The sequence below is a fragment of the Otolemur garnettii genome, unplaced genomic scaffold (genome assembly GCF_000181295.1).
Source record: "Otolemur garnettii isolate 467f Iridium unplaced genomic scaffold, OtoGar3 scaffold00216, whole genome shotgun sequence".
NCBI lineage: Eukaryota > Metazoa > Chordata > Mammalia > Primates > Galagidae > Otolemur > Otolemur garnettii.
Window position 1 is genome coordinate 494,975 of NW_003852611.1, and position 17,164 is coordinate 512,138.

General features: G+C 36.6%; 1 protein-coding gene across 1 annotated transcript in view; it reads right to left on the reverse strand.

Moving 5' to 3' along the window:
• Positions 1–17,164, reverse strand: part of NRK (Nik related kinase) — a 125,939-nt gene that overhangs the window by 56,821 nt on the left and 51,954 nt on the right. The window contains exons 3-5 of the mRNA XM_003801634.2: positions 9,665–9,721; positions 8,280–8,351; positions 2,028–2,153 (exon numbers count right to left, since the gene is read on the reverse strand). Coding sequence (XP_003801682.1) covers positions 2,028–2,153; positions 8,280–8,351; positions 9,665–9,721 — 255 coding nt within the window. The remainder of the gene's footprint in view (positions 1–2,027; positions 2,154–8,279; positions 8,352–9,664; positions 9,722–17,164) is intronic.

The window sequence follows — 17,164 nt, forward strand, 5'->3', positions numbered from 1 at the left end:
CTACAAACGAGTTCATTTTCATGCAGAGCATTGACTATATGGAATGGGCACGACATATACACTGTGGTAATGAAAGAAAAGGGACTTATTTTAAACCATGACACACCTGAATTAAAGCCATTCAATTATTACAACCCTGAAAGATTTTGCTAATGGTATGTGAATCAAAAGAGCTCACCTACGAAAGGAATGTGAGGCGCTCTCAATCATTTTTCCCAGTAAATAAATAACTAAATAATTATCATTTATAAAGTGTATGTACTGGGCATACACTTTACAAGTGGTAATTATTTAGCTATTTATTTACTTCATATTTGTTTTCCTGACTTACCTGAGCAAGAAAGTGTGAATGGTCCCATGGAAACTCTTATCTCCATCAAATAATTTATACATTAAGTGCCTATTCATCCTTCAGATCCCAGTTTAAGCTTTTACTTCCTCAAGGAAGAGTTTCTCATTTCCCAGCTTACTTTAGGTTCCTTTGTTATCCACTGACATAGAGCTGCATTATTTCCCTTATGACCAACTATACATTCATGTTTGTGATTATCTGAATGATATTGATCTTTCCAAATAGACTGTAAGCTCTAATGGACCAGATACATGTCTGCTCAGCTCACTATTGTATCCCTAGCATCTAGCAGAATGCCTGGCAAATAGGTGGGTTTCAACTAATATATATTGAATGACCAGATGAACTGAGCACTATTAATATATATCCAGTATGAAGACAGCAACATTTCTCATAATTCACCCTACTGTCAAAAGGGAAACATATGTGTAAGTGAAAATGCATGAAAAAGACAAATGGTGTTATGCAAAACAAATAGTAACTAAGTTGTGCAGCAATATTTTTAAAAATCTCAACTGGAATTCTAAGAGAATGCAGGATGCATGTTCAAAGGGTTAAGTTGAACATCTCTAAATCTGGTAGTTCTCCACAGTACGGTGTTCAGCCCAGCAGCAGAAGCATCACCTATAAACTTACTAGAAAGTACAAATTCTTAGATTCACATCCCTGACCTACTGAATCAGAAACTCATTGAGTGCCCAGTAATCTGTGCTTTATCTGGCTCTCTAGGAGATTCTAATGGATACTGAAGTTTGAAAACCACTGCTTCAATTCAACTCCTTATTGGAAACCATTTTATAATGTCCACTCTCCTACTTCCTCAAGTCCTTGGTATATATGCAACAGAATCTGTCACTGACACTGGAAGATCCTGAAATTTTCAGTCATTATTTTGGGAAAAACTCTATTATTAACTTGGACTGAAAATTGAAATGTACAAAGCATAGAAATCAAGTGCATACTGACCCCAGCTTATGTTCTAAATATTCCCTTTTTAATAAAGACATCCTTGACCAAAGCTCATTTCTTTGTGATTTAACTATTTCTCTTATAGTGGGGGGTAGCAAAAATTCTGGTAATTGTAGCTTAGGTGGCATCTGTCCCAGTTAGCCTCTAAAATTTATGGCTCATTTATCTGGAATTTGTGATACTCCCAGTATGATGTGTAAGAAAAGGTTAAATCAATTAACTACCTAGAAAAGAGTTTCTAAGAGTTACATTTATATATAAGTGCATATATTTTTGGAACATTTAAAATGCACTCATATGTTCATGTCAAGTACTAATTAGAATTAATCCTTACCCATTCATTATTTACTATTCCATCAGGTAGTTGCTGTACCAGCAATAGTGGTAATTACATAAAATTAAATGCAACAAATCTATATTTAAAAATATTTATATTAGATATTTCCAGATCTCCAGTGTTCATTTGAGTCCTCTCCCATGGCACCCATAAGTCACTTAAGTTATTTTTGCCTATTTTATCACTCCTTTCTTGAGAACTCAGAGTACTTTTTTTGATAAAGGGTCTCTCATAGTACATGTTGCCATACTATCTTGAGCAGCTGAGTGCTTAAGTTTTCATACAAGTGCACAAAAGTGACATCTCAGCTCATGAAAACACATGTCCTTGAGTAAGACAGGATAAGATCAGGGTTAACTAGAAACATACCCAAAGTTGGTGCCTCTGGCCAGGGGGACTCAACTTGAAGAATGCTCCATAGAAGGACACGATGTTTTTGTGGAAAGAGTACTTCCTCAGGAGGTTGAGTTCAGTCCTAAGATCTTCTTCTTCATCCTGTGTAAGGAAAACACACAGCAAAACTCCTAAGCTGTGTTATTTAATGTCAATGTATCCCTAAACTATAGTAGATGAAAGGAGAATTCTATGACAACTCATTACACCTCACAGCAATTTACAATATAATCTCTACTGAAATTATCAATGAATGAAGATATCTCATTAACTAGTAATTTGGGTGACAAAAGGGTAAAGTGAAGATCTTTTAATTCAGTGGTTCTCAAAGTGTGGTCCCTGAACAAGCAGCTCTGGCCATTGTGCAAAGTTTTTACTGGATGGAGTCATTACTTTTTCATTTTGTTTTGTACCAGTTTTATTAAGGTATAATTCCTATACCATACAATTTCCCCATTTAAAGTATAACCAATATTAGTAATAGTTTAGTCTTTATGCTTTTAGACACTTGTATATGCTGATGGACTAGCTACAGAAGTGACAGAGATAAATGGATAAAGATATGATCAACATATATACACAAAGAGCAAGAAAGAGAGAGAGAGAGATGACATTAAAAAATCTAAACAAGGTCATATTCTTCTCACTATTCTGCAAGTTTCATGTTTTAATCAATATATAAAGCACATCTTTCTATATTAGTAAACAAATATAAACAATATATAAAGCACATCTTTTTATGGCTGCGTAAGATTGCTCAGAATGGAGATCTGAGTCTGGTGCTCAGGGGGAAAGTCATATCTAAAGGTATTGTTTTTAAGAATTATCCACATACTGATAATGGAAGCCATCTGATTAGATGGTATCACTGAGGTGCAATACATAATTTCAAGAGATAGCTCTAGCAGAAGATAGTGGGGTATTAGTCAGAAAAGAGCACCTATCCTGTGCATTAAGATACCCAGGTCTAGGTTTTAGCACTAATCTCTCAGAGTAAGAAAATTCACTTAATCTTCATAAGATTCAATTTAGTTTTTAAAAAATGATGGAAGATGGTAGCCATTACCTATCTGCTGGAAACATTAGCAGGATTAAATGGGATAATACACACAAAGTTCTTGATAGCCTTTCGTGGAAAAAAGCTACAAATGGAAGGTATTTTCATAAAGTATCTTCCTTACCTGACCTCTTATTTGAATTACTCAGAGTGCCATCCACTTTTTACCCTAATTTACAAACATCATCCCTCTTCATTCCCTGAACATCCATTTTAGTGGTGTGAAATGGGATGCAATTCTCCTTCCCTAAGCTTCACCTATGTTTGTGCATACATTGACAACCAAGTGATTGTGATTATTTTTCTATAACTCTTATTTCTTAGCCAATCTAGAAAAAACTCTCTTCTTCTTGGTAATTTGAAAAAAAAAAAAACATGCATTGGTGTATATATACCCAATTCACTAAAAATATCTTAAAATATTAACTTATAAAAGCATAACTTGAGGTGGCGGCACCTATGCCTCAAAGGTGGAGGTGGTGGGTTCAAACCCAGCCCTGGCCAAAAACTGCAAAACCAAAAAAAAAAAAAAAAAAAACATAACTCGAATTGTTGGGAATTTTCAATGAACATAGCATCGATTTATGCATTTCAGTGTTACAGTTATAGGCACTTACACACAGGGAAATAAAAACAACATACATGAATAATATAACCAATGATGAATATAAAATAGTGCAGAACGAAGTCAAAGGTGATATGAGATGACCCAGGAAGTGATTCTGCACTTGACAGCTAGATTTTCCACTGAGCTCCTTTGAGTTCCTACTAGCTTTAAATTGTATTTTATTTTAAATTTTAAAAGTCTCTTATGGTATTTATAAAAGTTCAATTTAAAAAAAAAACTTTTTAAAAATATTTCTTTTTTTTTTTTTTTTTTGAGACAGAGCCTCAAGCTATCCCCCTGGGTAGAGTGCCATGGCATCACGCTCACAGCAACCTCCAACTCCTGGGCTCAAGCAAGTCTCCTGCCTCAGCCTCCCAAGTAGCTGGGACTACAGGCGCCCGCCACAACGCCCGGCCATAGAAATATTCTCATTGTCCAAAGTAAAATATATCTGTAGAATGTAAAGAAAGGAAGACTTAAGAATTAAAAATACAAAAATTTCCTGCTCTGAAATTCAGTGACAAAAGGATACCTTTCACTTCTTTGGGACAATGAATTAGGAAAGGGCTAATTGACATGAAAATCAATTAGGGGGTTAACTTCCTATCATAGTTTAGTTCTCTCCGTCATTTTCCACAACCACCCAGACTTAATGACCTGGGAATATAGGAAAATAAGTCTCTTAGCTAAGATGACTAGGTAACCAAATATATCTACTCAGTTATCACACCTTCCTTCCTAGCTTATTCTCTAAGACACCACAGAAAACATGGGCTACTATGTTCATATTTAGCTATATTGTGGATAGACTTTAAAAATACTTATGAAGTAAATACAAGACAATGCACTGCCCTCTGTAGTGTCTCCAAGTTGATTTGGTTTTTGCTTGTAAATTACCTTTTGTTCCCTAAAATCTTCGGTATTTATAACATATCTTGTAAAAAAAAAAAAAAAAGTTTGAAATCTCAGAGAAATGGCTGGCAGCTGCAGAACATTCTTTAGTATTTCCCTAACATTTTCCAGCGGATTTACTTATAAACATTCAACCACGAGAAAATAAATCCCTAGAAACCTATTTGTCTTATGAGGGAAAAGGAATGGAGCCTGATTTGTCCAGTTGAAAACCTCAGTGCCAGGTTCCATCTTTTTTTCTATTTATTGTGTAATAAAAGCACTAAAGAATAAAATAATAAACTTGTAGTATGAGAATTGCTGCCCCAGTCTTATCCCAGCCTCCCAACGAAGATTGGTCAATATGTTTCCATAAAATTCCCTTAACCTGTTTTCTAGAACGGTAAAAATTGATCTTGTGGCTTTCATTTTTATCATGTAAAACCCTTAAACTTTCTGATTCCCCCCATGTAGCTCTCCTTTGAAATGGCAACAATATCTGGAATCACACAGAAATAAACCACAGGGACTGGCAAGCCTGTATATACATAGGCACTCTCAGTTTCTGTTGAAATACCAAGGTCCTTACACATTCATATGAATGGTAAAACATAAGTATAGTCTAGAAAGAAGGAGGGAAGAGAAGAGAGAAGGGAGGGGAGAGGGGAGACCGGAAGGAGGGAGGGTATTTGGTGGGAGCTCACCTAATGTGCATAATGCAATGGTACATTTCAAAACTATTAAGAGTATAAATGTCTTACCACAACAAAGAAGTGAGGTGATGGTTATGTTAATCAGTTCAATGTAAGCATTCCACATTGTATATCAAATCAGTATACTGTACCCCATATAAATGCATTACAGTTACACAGCTATGATTTAATAAAGGAAAAAGAGAAAAAAGAGAAAACATATACAGTAGAAGCTCTGTAGTTGACCCCCTCCCTATACTGACCATCTCCTTTAAACTGACCTAATTTTTATAGATCAGACGTGCATTACATGTACGTGTCAGTACAGAAGGCCTAGTTCCTTAAATTGACCACTTCCATATGTTGATCAGTTTCTTACAGTCCCTTGGGTGGTCAACTTATAGAGGTTCTACTGTATATGTATATATAAAGAAAGAGTGAAAGCTAGAGAGAGAGTAAGAGAGAGAGAAAGAGAGAGAAATGAATAAACACAAAGACTAGAGAATATGCTTACATCATTCAAGAAACTTAAGTAACTTGATGGTTCTGACTTTAAAGTTTAAGTTGAAATTTGATACCTTGTTATCCTGTTTAGTGACTTTAAAAGAATAAATGCTTAATAGATTTGACATGTACCCTTGCAAAATGAATGCCCCAGAGGTGTGGTCCCACCGGTTACCCTCCCTCCACCCATCCTCCCCCCTCCACTCCCTTCCCCTTCCTCTTCCCCCCTTCCTCTTGGGCTATAATTGTGTTATATCTTTCAATGGAAGTCATGTCAAATCTATTAAGTGTAGACTATAAATGTCTTAACACAATAGTTAAGAAAGTAAGGTGAAGGCTATGTTAACCAGTTTGATATAAACATTCCAAGTTGTAAATAAAACCAGCACATTGTACCCCACAAATGCATTAATGTCGACAGCTGTGATTTAATAAAAGGAAATAAAAGAATAAATGCTTAGTTTGAAAATAAAAATAAAAATAAAATAAAATGCCAAGGTTCTGCTGAGAGGAATATGAACTCATAAACAGCACAATAAATAGGGCTAAGATGAGAGGATTATTTGAGGTAAAGAATGGAAAGAACAAGTTAAAGAGGAGGAAAAGGAGGGGTCGTGTTTCCTCTTTGGCAGTTTGATATTCTTTTCTTTCTGGGTTATAGAACTGCCAAAGAGGTAGGAGAGAGGTTGGTCTCTAGGCAACTCCGTAGTTGAAATTGTTATGTCACTCTGCCTATGGGTAACCTGAGGCTCAGGAAGGTGAGACCACTTTCCCAAATACTTTTAGACTATTTAGTGGTAGACTTGGGATTTGAACTCATGTTTCTGGACTTCCACATGATTGCTATTTCCATAACGCCCTGGCATCTAAGAGATATGTGTGCAAGTCACATACTTTTTCTCCCAAAGGATTCCAGATGATTTAGAGATGCTAACTGGATGATTAGCTAGCAGTTATTTTTCTTTCTTAAAACACATAATCAGAGAATTCAAAGTTTCTGACTAGAAAAAAAACTTCTAAGAGCGGGTTTCCCACATAAATGTAAACTCCCCCAAAACAAATAAACAAAGATCAGATATGTTTGGAAAGCATTAGTGTGTTTGCCACTCTCAATTAACAGGAAGCTGAGCTTTTGAGAAACACATAAGCACATTATATCCATCAGGCCAAGTGGGTAATTTAAAACTCTCACACATCTCCCAGTAATATGATGCTGCAGCATTTCCTGGCGCAGGGCCAGTTGATCCCAGACTGGCCTGAATACCCTGCTTTTTGTCAAGAAGAGGCAGCTCAAGGATGCCGGGACTTCCTTTGTAATTTCACCCAATTCTCAAATCAAAATCCTTTTCTTCATAGAAAGAATACCGGAGAGGGTGGGGGGCAGATCTTCAAAGGAGTTTTATGAACATAAATGTTTGATTGATAAAATCAGAACTGATCAAAGAATTATATTTCTCATACCTTACCTTTTGTAACTACTTGAGCTACCAAAGCATGACAGTATTTTTTGTGGGTGTTTCCTTTGGATGTGCTTTGCCTCCTGAGATACGTTATAAACACACCAGGAGCCTACTATCATGAACCATGAAGCTGTTTAGCAATATCTTTCTAATCGTGTTAATGGAAAGGGTTATTTTTACTGTACCATGCCTAAGAATGCATTTAATACAGCATAAGAGGTTGACAACATTTGAATCCTATATAGTTGACTGCAGGGGAGAAAATGAGGAAAAGTATATCAGTGAATTATATTGATAAAAGCGGGGGATCTGCTTTTAGGCTCAACATCTACCTTTATAAATCACCAATATCTACCAAGAAACAGGAATTCTCTTTGCGTTATCGTAGAGTTCGTGAACTGTTGGTATCAGAGAGACTGCTTTGTAGGGCAGTCGAGGAAAAAAAACATCTTCACACTCTTCCACGTGTTCAAGTACAGAGCCAGCTATCCAGAGACTTTTAGGCTGGGTAGTCTATCAGTTTTCTATTTGCTATTGTTCTTACGATTAACCAAAGGCCAGTCCTCATTTGGCTCAGATACAATGGTAACATGTGTTGGAACCATAATGGGGGAAAAGCCATTCACCTCAGAACACCCTGTAAAAGGTGTGAAAAGTCCTTTGCCAAGGCCAATTTTAGGTAACATTTTCTCTTGGTCTCATCATCTCCTCTTTTCTTGCCACCCAGGTAGAGGGCTCTCTGTTCTACAGAATTACTCAACTCCTCACCTGTAGTCAACACTCTTCCATTCAAGGGAACATTTCTTTGAGGCCCTGCTCTCTGATAGATGCTAGTGTTCAAAAGCCATCATACTGAATCCATATGACTACGTTATAACATAAGTTATCACTTCCAGGTCAAAACACTTATTTAGTGGTGGCTTTCCAGAGACAATGACACAATGCAAAGAGGTGTGTTTGGAGATGAAAATTAAAAGAAAGACTACTTGGGTGCTAATGAGGACTTTTAATACTCACGCTGTATCTCCATCCAACAGACTTTTGATACTTATTCACTCTCACTCGCCTTCCTATTTCCGGTAAAGGGGTCTGCAAAACCAAGAATGAAATGTTATTATACCTACTGGTACCCTCTGAAAATGATTTATGCTTGAGTATTTTCTGTTTCTTTAGCACTAAATGGAAGAGTAAAATAATATTCCTTTCTCAATTTTCACTAATTTTAATTTACAAAATCAGATTCTTATTATATACACAGAAACTTGGCAACCAATTCATGGTAATAGATTTAATTACCATATTACCGGGAAAACTACATTTTGATATTAGTTAAGTGCCTTTTCTCCCCTTACAAAACCAGATTATTGACACAAACCATCTCTGGAATGAACATGATTTTCAAATACATATAAATATGTCAGTTTCTGAGATGAAGACTAAATGTGGTCAAGGTCTCTCAAATTAAAACAAGGAAATATGTTATTTTAGAAAGTCTCACTCAACAAGGACAAGGTTGATTATTTGGAAGCCATAGTTTATGGGGCAAAATAAATCCACAAAACCTCAAAATCCCTTAAAACTCACATCGGTTTGCAACATTTGACATTCACTGGCAAAATAAAAAGCACACAACTCTTTAAATAGTTTTCACCAATTCACTTCCAACACAAGTTGGGAGAGAACAGTTTATGGCATTGACAACAGTTCAGTGAATCTGGATAGTCTTTCAAACATCCATCTTCCTTTAGGGTATAGTGAAGTGAAAATTTTGTGGCCTTTGCTATGTTCATGCTAATATTATCTTGAGAAAGTAAAGTGCTCATGTTAAAGAAAGAGGACGGAAATCAGTGCTAGCAAATTCTGTGACAATACGTTATGAACCATGACACAACTTTATGAATGTTAGCAGGAACAGCGCCAATTAAACTGTCTCTCTTGCTCATCTGTCAGAAAATACATGAAAAATGCACCTCTCTGACAAGTTTCCTCCTTCTGCTTGTCACTGAAAATCTAATGGCCTGAATTCTCAGAAGGAATTGTTGGAGAAGGAAAAGACTATGATGGAACACAGCAGGATTAACACGATACTAGAGGAAATCTCTTCTTTGCTATCCCTGGAAACAGATCACCAACTAGAAATAGTGAGGAATACAGATATCTTCCTCATTGTTATAGAATACCAAAATATGTGGAACTTTTGCTGTAATTGAAACATTTTTATGTGGAAATATAATAAACCAATACAAATAATATACTAATGGATAGAAACATTAAATGATAAATAAATCCAGATTAATATACAAATTGCTAATTAAATAAGAATTATAAATAATTACAATATTTTCTGAGCTGTTGATCCCAAGAAGTTAAGGAAAGGGACTATAAGCAGGATATGATATTACCTTACGAGCATTCATCACTTTAACAGCTGTAAATGCACCAGTCTTCTCATGTAGTCCCTGAAACACAGGACAGTGATAAACATCAAATGTTGGCTACATAATCCAGCTCTCAGGAAGCAAACAAAGTTGAAACTATTAAAAATACATAAAGCCAAACACATCGCATATTATGAAATATAAAACGTTATACACAGATGAAATATAAGGTATTATATAGAAAACAGAAATATTACATTATTAACATTTTAAAGAACCACCAACCATTTCACTCAAAAAACTCAAGCAGGACAGGCCTGGTGGCTCATGCCTGCAATCCCATTATTTTGGAAGGCTGAGGTGGGCGGATCAATTAAGGGTAGGAGTTCCAGACAAGGATGAGCAACATAGTGAGAACTCGTCTCTCTAAAAAAAAACAGAAAAACTGCCAGGAGTGGTGGCGTACTCCTATAATCCAAGCTACTCAGGAGGCGAGGAGATCATTTGAGGTTAGGTGCTGAAGGTTTCAGTGAGCTATGATCACACCACTGCACTCTGGCCTGGGGGACACAGCAAGACCTTGTCTCTTTAATTAAAAAAAAAAAAAAAAGATTAAAAAAACTGAAGTTTATGGAGTGGTTTTTGCTTTTTATGTTTTATTAAGTAGTGGACATTTAAAGTGATTGCTCATTTAGTGTCTTCACTCTAGGTCTGTATAGTACCAAAGCACCCAAATGAAAAGCTAAAATTTTCAATTGATGGTGAAATAGGACGTGTTCTACTGAGCATGTTTCCAATTGATTATGTAGTACCATGCAGACATATCTTTTCACTGGACCTTTCTTCACACACACGTTCTCCTTGATGGCAACTAGTAAGAGTGATTTATAATTCATTTAACAGCCTCTAATCTGTTTAATATGTCCTGAATTATATAAACCAAAAATACCTATGAAAGGACTATGTCCTCAAAGACTTGTAGACTTTGTAAAAATGAATATATAGGTTTTTAGTTATAGCTCTTATTTTATGGCTGGCACCTTTTAATCATATTTCAAACTGTAGTTTAGAAAAAACTTTGATCCAGTATTACTATGAGTAACTTAAACAGAATGCCTTATCTGATAGTTCTATAGCAGAAGATTTTATTTGGGGGCTCCAAACTGTGTTCCCCCAAATTCAGGTTCACCTGGAACCTCAGAACATGGCCTTATTTGGAACCTCAGAATGTGACTTTATTTGGAAAAAAGGTCTTTGCAGATGTAATCAAATGAAGATGAGGGCATACTGGATTGGGGTCAAGGACTGTTGTCTTTATAAGAGAAAGGGAAAGGGCATTTCAATGTAGAAACACACACACACACACACACACACACACACACACACGAAGGCAAGTCAGCCATGTGGAAGACAAGGATAAATTACAGTGATCCCACTACAAGCCAAGGGATATCAAGGATGGCTGTCAATGCCAGCACCTGAGAAAAGGCAAGGAGGCATTCCTCTCTAGAGTCTTCAGAGTGAGAATGGCCCTGCAGATGCCTCAATTTCAGAATTCTGGTTTCCAGAATTGTGAGGGAATAGATTTCATTTGATTTAACCCATCCAGTTAGTAGCAATTTGTTACAACAGTCCTAAGAAAGCAGTATACAAGGCTAGAAGGAAGAAGACTAAGTAATAGAATGGGATGAGCTGGGATAGGGTTCAGACACTAGTGATCAAGGCATAAGAAAATGTCTAGAATCAGGTGAGCAGTTAAGGGTGAAGCATGCCAACCACCAAAGTCAAGAATATTTAAAGGAAAGGAGAGGCAGGGCACAGTGGCTCATGCCTGTAATCCTAGCACTCTGGGAGGTCAAGGCTGGTGGATTGTTTGAGCTCAGAGTTTGAGACCAGTCTGACCCAGAGAGAGACCCCTTCTCTACTAAAAATAAAAAAAGTACTTGGGCATTGTGGCAGGTATGTAGGGTCCTGGCTATAGGCACCTTGAGCCCAAGAGTTTGAGGTTGCTATGAGCTATACGCCATGGCACTCTACCCAGGGCAATAGAGACTCTGTCTCAAAAATAAATTAACAAATTAATTAATTAAAGGAAAGGGAAAGTTACAGATTATTGATTGATCAAGGAAAAGTAGGAACCCATGATCAAACCTTCTCTATTTAAACTGAATACTTGGGGAAAAAATACCAAAGGCAAAAATCAGGATTATATGAGAATTGGAAATGAGACAGAGACAGTAAGAATTCATGAAACAACAGCTGTGGGTTTTAAAAACAATCTTCTCAGAGAATGGTCAGTTCCTTTGCAACCTCTTCAGCCTGAGTATCACTTTAAAATGTTTCAAAAATGCAAGGGCTTGTATTATCTTCTATCACTTTTTAAAATGTGGGCATCCTTCATCCAGATGAAGTGAGATTATTTTTCCTGGACAGATAAAAAACAGTTTCCAATTGTTCTTTTGGTAGGATTATGATAACATCTTACATTTATAAAAAATTACTGAACATGCTGGAAACCCCTTAAATTTATTTACATTCCTGAAAGAAAGTAGATATTAATATTTTTATTTATTTAGCTCTTATCATAACTTAGAAAGCGCTGTTTTCCTAATTATTTATACAAATACTTTCTAGTAAAATTTTTCCCACATCCATATACACAAAGGTAACATGTTGGAAATTGGTTCTCACCTGCCCCCTAACAGAGTTACGTTGCCTTCCTCGATTCTAATAGGTTATTTATGGGCCAAACTACTATTCTGTGCAATAAAAAGTATTTGGCACATTAGCAAAGATATTAGCCATGCATTAACTGATTTGACTGATGATCAGTAAAATACAAATTTTTTTAAGTCTGAAATCCGCAGCCATCATACTTATGACACACATTAGGGAGATAATTGCATGTCATTAAAGTGTGCCAACCATGGCCATAGAACAGGAAGAAATGGCTTGGCTCTGCCCTCATTATCTGTGATTGATTTGCACTTGAAAATTTCACAAAATTATTTTGTCAATGTATCCTAATATGGGGTTTGAAAAATATGCTCACTGTGCCTACAGAGGAATAAAACCCCAGGTCTTGGAACCATGTACTGGGTTAACATGCCAAACCATTATACAAGCTTCCACAGAAGTCCAGTATATCCAGATCATAGACGATGAAAATTTGTTGCTGATAAGATAGCATTTCAGAGAGTTACCCCTATATCTTTCAAAATTTTTATTCTGAGGGCTGGGCCTAGTGGTTCACACGTGTAATCCTAGCACTCTGAGAAGCTGAGGCAGGTGGATTGCCTGATCTCACAGGTTCGAGACCAGCCTGAGCAAGAGCAAGACCCCCATCTCTTAAAAAATAGCCAGGCATTGTGGTGGGCACCTGTAGTCCCAGCTACTTGTGAGGCTGAGGCAAGACAATCACTTGAGCCCAAGAGATTGAGGTTGCTGTGAGCTATGACGCCACAGCCCTCTACTAAGGGTGACAATGTGAGCCGCTGTCTCAAAAAAAAAAAAAATTCTTCCGAAATAACTTTGGACTTAGAGAATAGTTTCACAGTACAGAGAGTTCCTGTTATTTCTTTTACCCAGCTTTTTTTAATGTTAACATCTTATGTGACTATGGTACAATTATCAAAAGTAAGAAATTAATATCAGTACAATTTCCTTAACTAAATTATAGAATTTATTCTGATTTCCCCAATTTTTCCACTAAGATCCAGGACCTAAACCTGGATCCCTCACTCCATGTAGCTGTCATGTCTCCTTAGGCTCCTCCAATCTGTGACAGGCCTTCCGCATTTCCTGTTTTTCATGACTATGACACTTTTTAAGACTACCAGTCAAGCATTTTGGAAAATGTCCCTCAATTTGGGTTTGGCTGATGCTTTCTTATGATGAGACTGAGGTTGTAATAGGTTAAAGGGAAGAATAAATACCACAGACGTGAAGTGTTCTTTTCATCCCTTCATATCAGGTATACATGGTATCACCATGACTGATGTTGATTTTAATCACTTGGTTTGTCTACCAGATTCATCAGCTGGAAAGTTACTATTTTTCCCTTTCCATAGTCTAGTCATTAGAAAGCGATTGACATGGGAGGCGTAACACTATTCTTGAGTAATCTAGAAAACCTAGAATCATCTAGGTTTGAGATAAGCTAATTGTTCAGTGGTGCCATCTTGTGGTTTACTGATTATATGGAATCTATTTTGTGACCTAAGCTGAAGGCCACGTTGTCTTAAACAGATTGTCTCCTTAAACAAGATGCTGAACTAGGACCTATAAACCCAGATTTTAGGATGTGCCTTTTTTTCAGTTACAGTGCAGGTTTTATGACAAATTAAGTTAAAATACCATTTGTTTTAAACACATATAGAGAATGCTAAGAAAGGAGTTTGGTTTTAGATACTAGATTGAGTGTTAAATAATCTCACAATTGCCATTGTCCTTAGTGAATAGTATATTTTTAAAAATCACAAGGAAAGCCTTAAATTCTATTTTAAAAAGGTGGATTCTTTGCTCTGTTTTCCCTCCAGTAATATCTGTAATACAGGAGCCACTAGTTACATGAGATTAAAATGCTCTCTTAAATAGAGTTTGAGCTAATTAACATATTATGCCACCTCACATGCTTATTTTTTTGTGGTGAGAACACTTACACTATCTACTATCTTAGCAATTTCTAAGTATGCAATCTATCACTATTAACTATAATAACCATGATGTGCAACAGATCTCTTGAACTTGAAATCCTTTTGTCTAAAGGACACAAATTTTATGTCTTTTGACCAACGTTCTCAATCCCCTGGACCCCTCTATTGCCAGCCTCTGATTACCACCATACTACTATCTGCTTCTACGAGTTTGAATTTTTAGATACCACTTATAAGTGAGATCATCTGGTATTTGTCTTTTCACATGGCTTACTTCATTCAACATAATGTCCTCCAAGCTCATCCATGTTGTCACAAAGGACAGGGTTTCATTTTTTTAAAAAATAATTTTCAAGTTTCACAGAGCTAGAAGGAAATTCTTCTGGCTCTCATTTGCACCATAAGAAAAGAAACTTCTGCATAAGTTCACAGGCTCTCTCATATTTGAGGCACAAAAAATGATATGTAGTAACAATGGCTAGGCTCAAGCCTACTGACTTTTGGAATCAAGAAGTTTTCCATCACCACTTCAGGCTACTCTTTTTTCTTGTCATCAAAATCATTCCACTTATTCAGGTTTAGTTGTTAATAGGTAAAGCCCATATATGATGATTGTGGAGGCAACAGAAAGTCAACTACTCAAAAAACACCCGTGTACCCTACAATGCACTACAAAGTATAAAAATCATTCATGACGTCCTGTCCTCCGTTTTGTTAAAGCAATGAAACTCCCTGATTATTCCAATATTAGTTGAGAGAAGAACACATTAATATGCCATTAACGTTTTAGCATGAGCTGGATTATCAGATGAGGTAAGTGCAACAATGGCAACAAAGGGAGCAGGTGCCTGGAACAGGGAAGAGAGAAACGGTGAGCGAGCAGGTCATTTCAAAGAAGCAAAGGAGTTTAAAAAAAGTAAGAGGGACAAGGATGAAAGGGTGTAAAGGTAAACTGTTCCAAGTCACAATTTTATTGGAAAAATTTACTGTTTTTAAAATGTATACACCTGAAACAACTAGAGTATGAGCCCATATGAGAAGACTAGGTATTAACATAAATTCTTGGATCCCAAATATGGTCTGTTTATGCTACCATGTGAAGGACTTAAATAAGGTGCTGAATACTTTTCTGATGAATTTATACTCTCACAACTAACACTATTTGCAGGGCTTGTATTCTAAAATCTATTAATTAAGATGAATGTGTATTCTATTTGCAAGAGAGGAACACATATCCCTTATTTAATGTGTTGATTTCAATTTGGCAAGGATTTGTGCTCTTAATTAATTAATTTAGGTAATCAGATAAGCAGAACTATATAGTCTGCTTACCCAAGGAAAAAGAGTTCATTACTGTGCTATTGCTCTTCAATGGATCCAAGATGAACAAATATTAGCATTTTAAATCTTTCCTATGAATAGAAAATGTTACATTTCCCTACATTTAAAATCCTGGTCACATATAAAACTTTGTTAAAAGGTATACATACCTGCTTTAAACGAATACCAATACAGGAAAATCTTGATATACATAGCAAAACAGATGAAGGGATAGAGATCCCTATAGCTCAGTTGGTAAGGTGCCAGCCACATACACCAAGGCTTGCGGGAACAAACCCAGCCTGGGCCAGCTAAAACAACAATGACAACTGCAACAACAACAAAATAAAATAGCCAGGCATTGTGGCGGGCACCTGTAGTCCCAGCTACTTGGGAGGCTGAGGCATGAGAATCTCTTAAGCCCAAGAGTTTGAGGTTGCTGTGAGCTGTGATACCACAGCACTTTACCAAGGGCAACAGTGAGAATCTGTCTCAAAAAAAAAAAAAAGAATTTTGTAGCTTACAAAAGGATTTGTACTCACAGTCATTCAACATCAAACTCCCCAAATTTATATCTCAAAAGTAATAAAGTAACGTTAACATAGGCACTAGGAATCCAGAGGCAAATATAGGTTATCCAATGGTCACAGAGTCCTGGTTACCTGAGACTCAGCCTTGCTGATGTCTAAGTGACCAACCAGTCTACCATAGTCCTTAACCCATGATTTCTTTTGGTGCATAGTATCTCAAGATTTCTGCTTCTTTTTTATAGGTCTGTGTACAGGCCTATGGGTCTGCTCAAATAGATGTAAATAATTCTCCCAGTTACTCACTATGATTTGTCTTAGGGAATCTAGGAGACAGACCAAAATGTATGAAGTGACATGAGGGAGAAGAGCAGTGACAGGGCAGGGAATAGGTGATAGCCTTGGTGGGGCCCGGTCTTCTCAAATCACAACCACATTGGTAATGTGGAGCAAGGTACACGGGAAGATTTATTAAATACAGGAAATAATGACAGAAAAATACATTAAGGCAATAAAACCTAGTTGTCAGGCACATGACCATATCCAGGATTTAGCTGCTCCATCAGTACAATCAGGTGACACAGTAAAGTTCTTGAAGTCTGGATACATATAAATATATTTCTCTTATCTAGATACCAAAATATAAAACACAATGCCTAGTACAGAAGGCACTTTTAAACTTGCCAGTTGAGTGAATGAGGAATAGAGTAACTTGGAAGGCTTCAAAAAGAGATAAAATGTCAACTGGACCATGAAGACCGCATAGCATTTCAACATAACTGGGGGTGGGACATCCTAAGCAAAAGTTCTGAGGTAATGCTCAGTAGGAAGGCATAACCGCCAGATAGGAAAAGGGAAAAGTAGGAGTGGCCAAAGAGAGAAGACAGATGAAAAGGAGAAAATGCAAGAATCATCTCTTTTTGTCACACCAGAAATTTCAGTGGGAACTCTTTTAAATGACATCTTGCTCAAGACAGAAGTCATCATTGAGAAATGAGCCATTAGTAGTTTAGCACGTCATG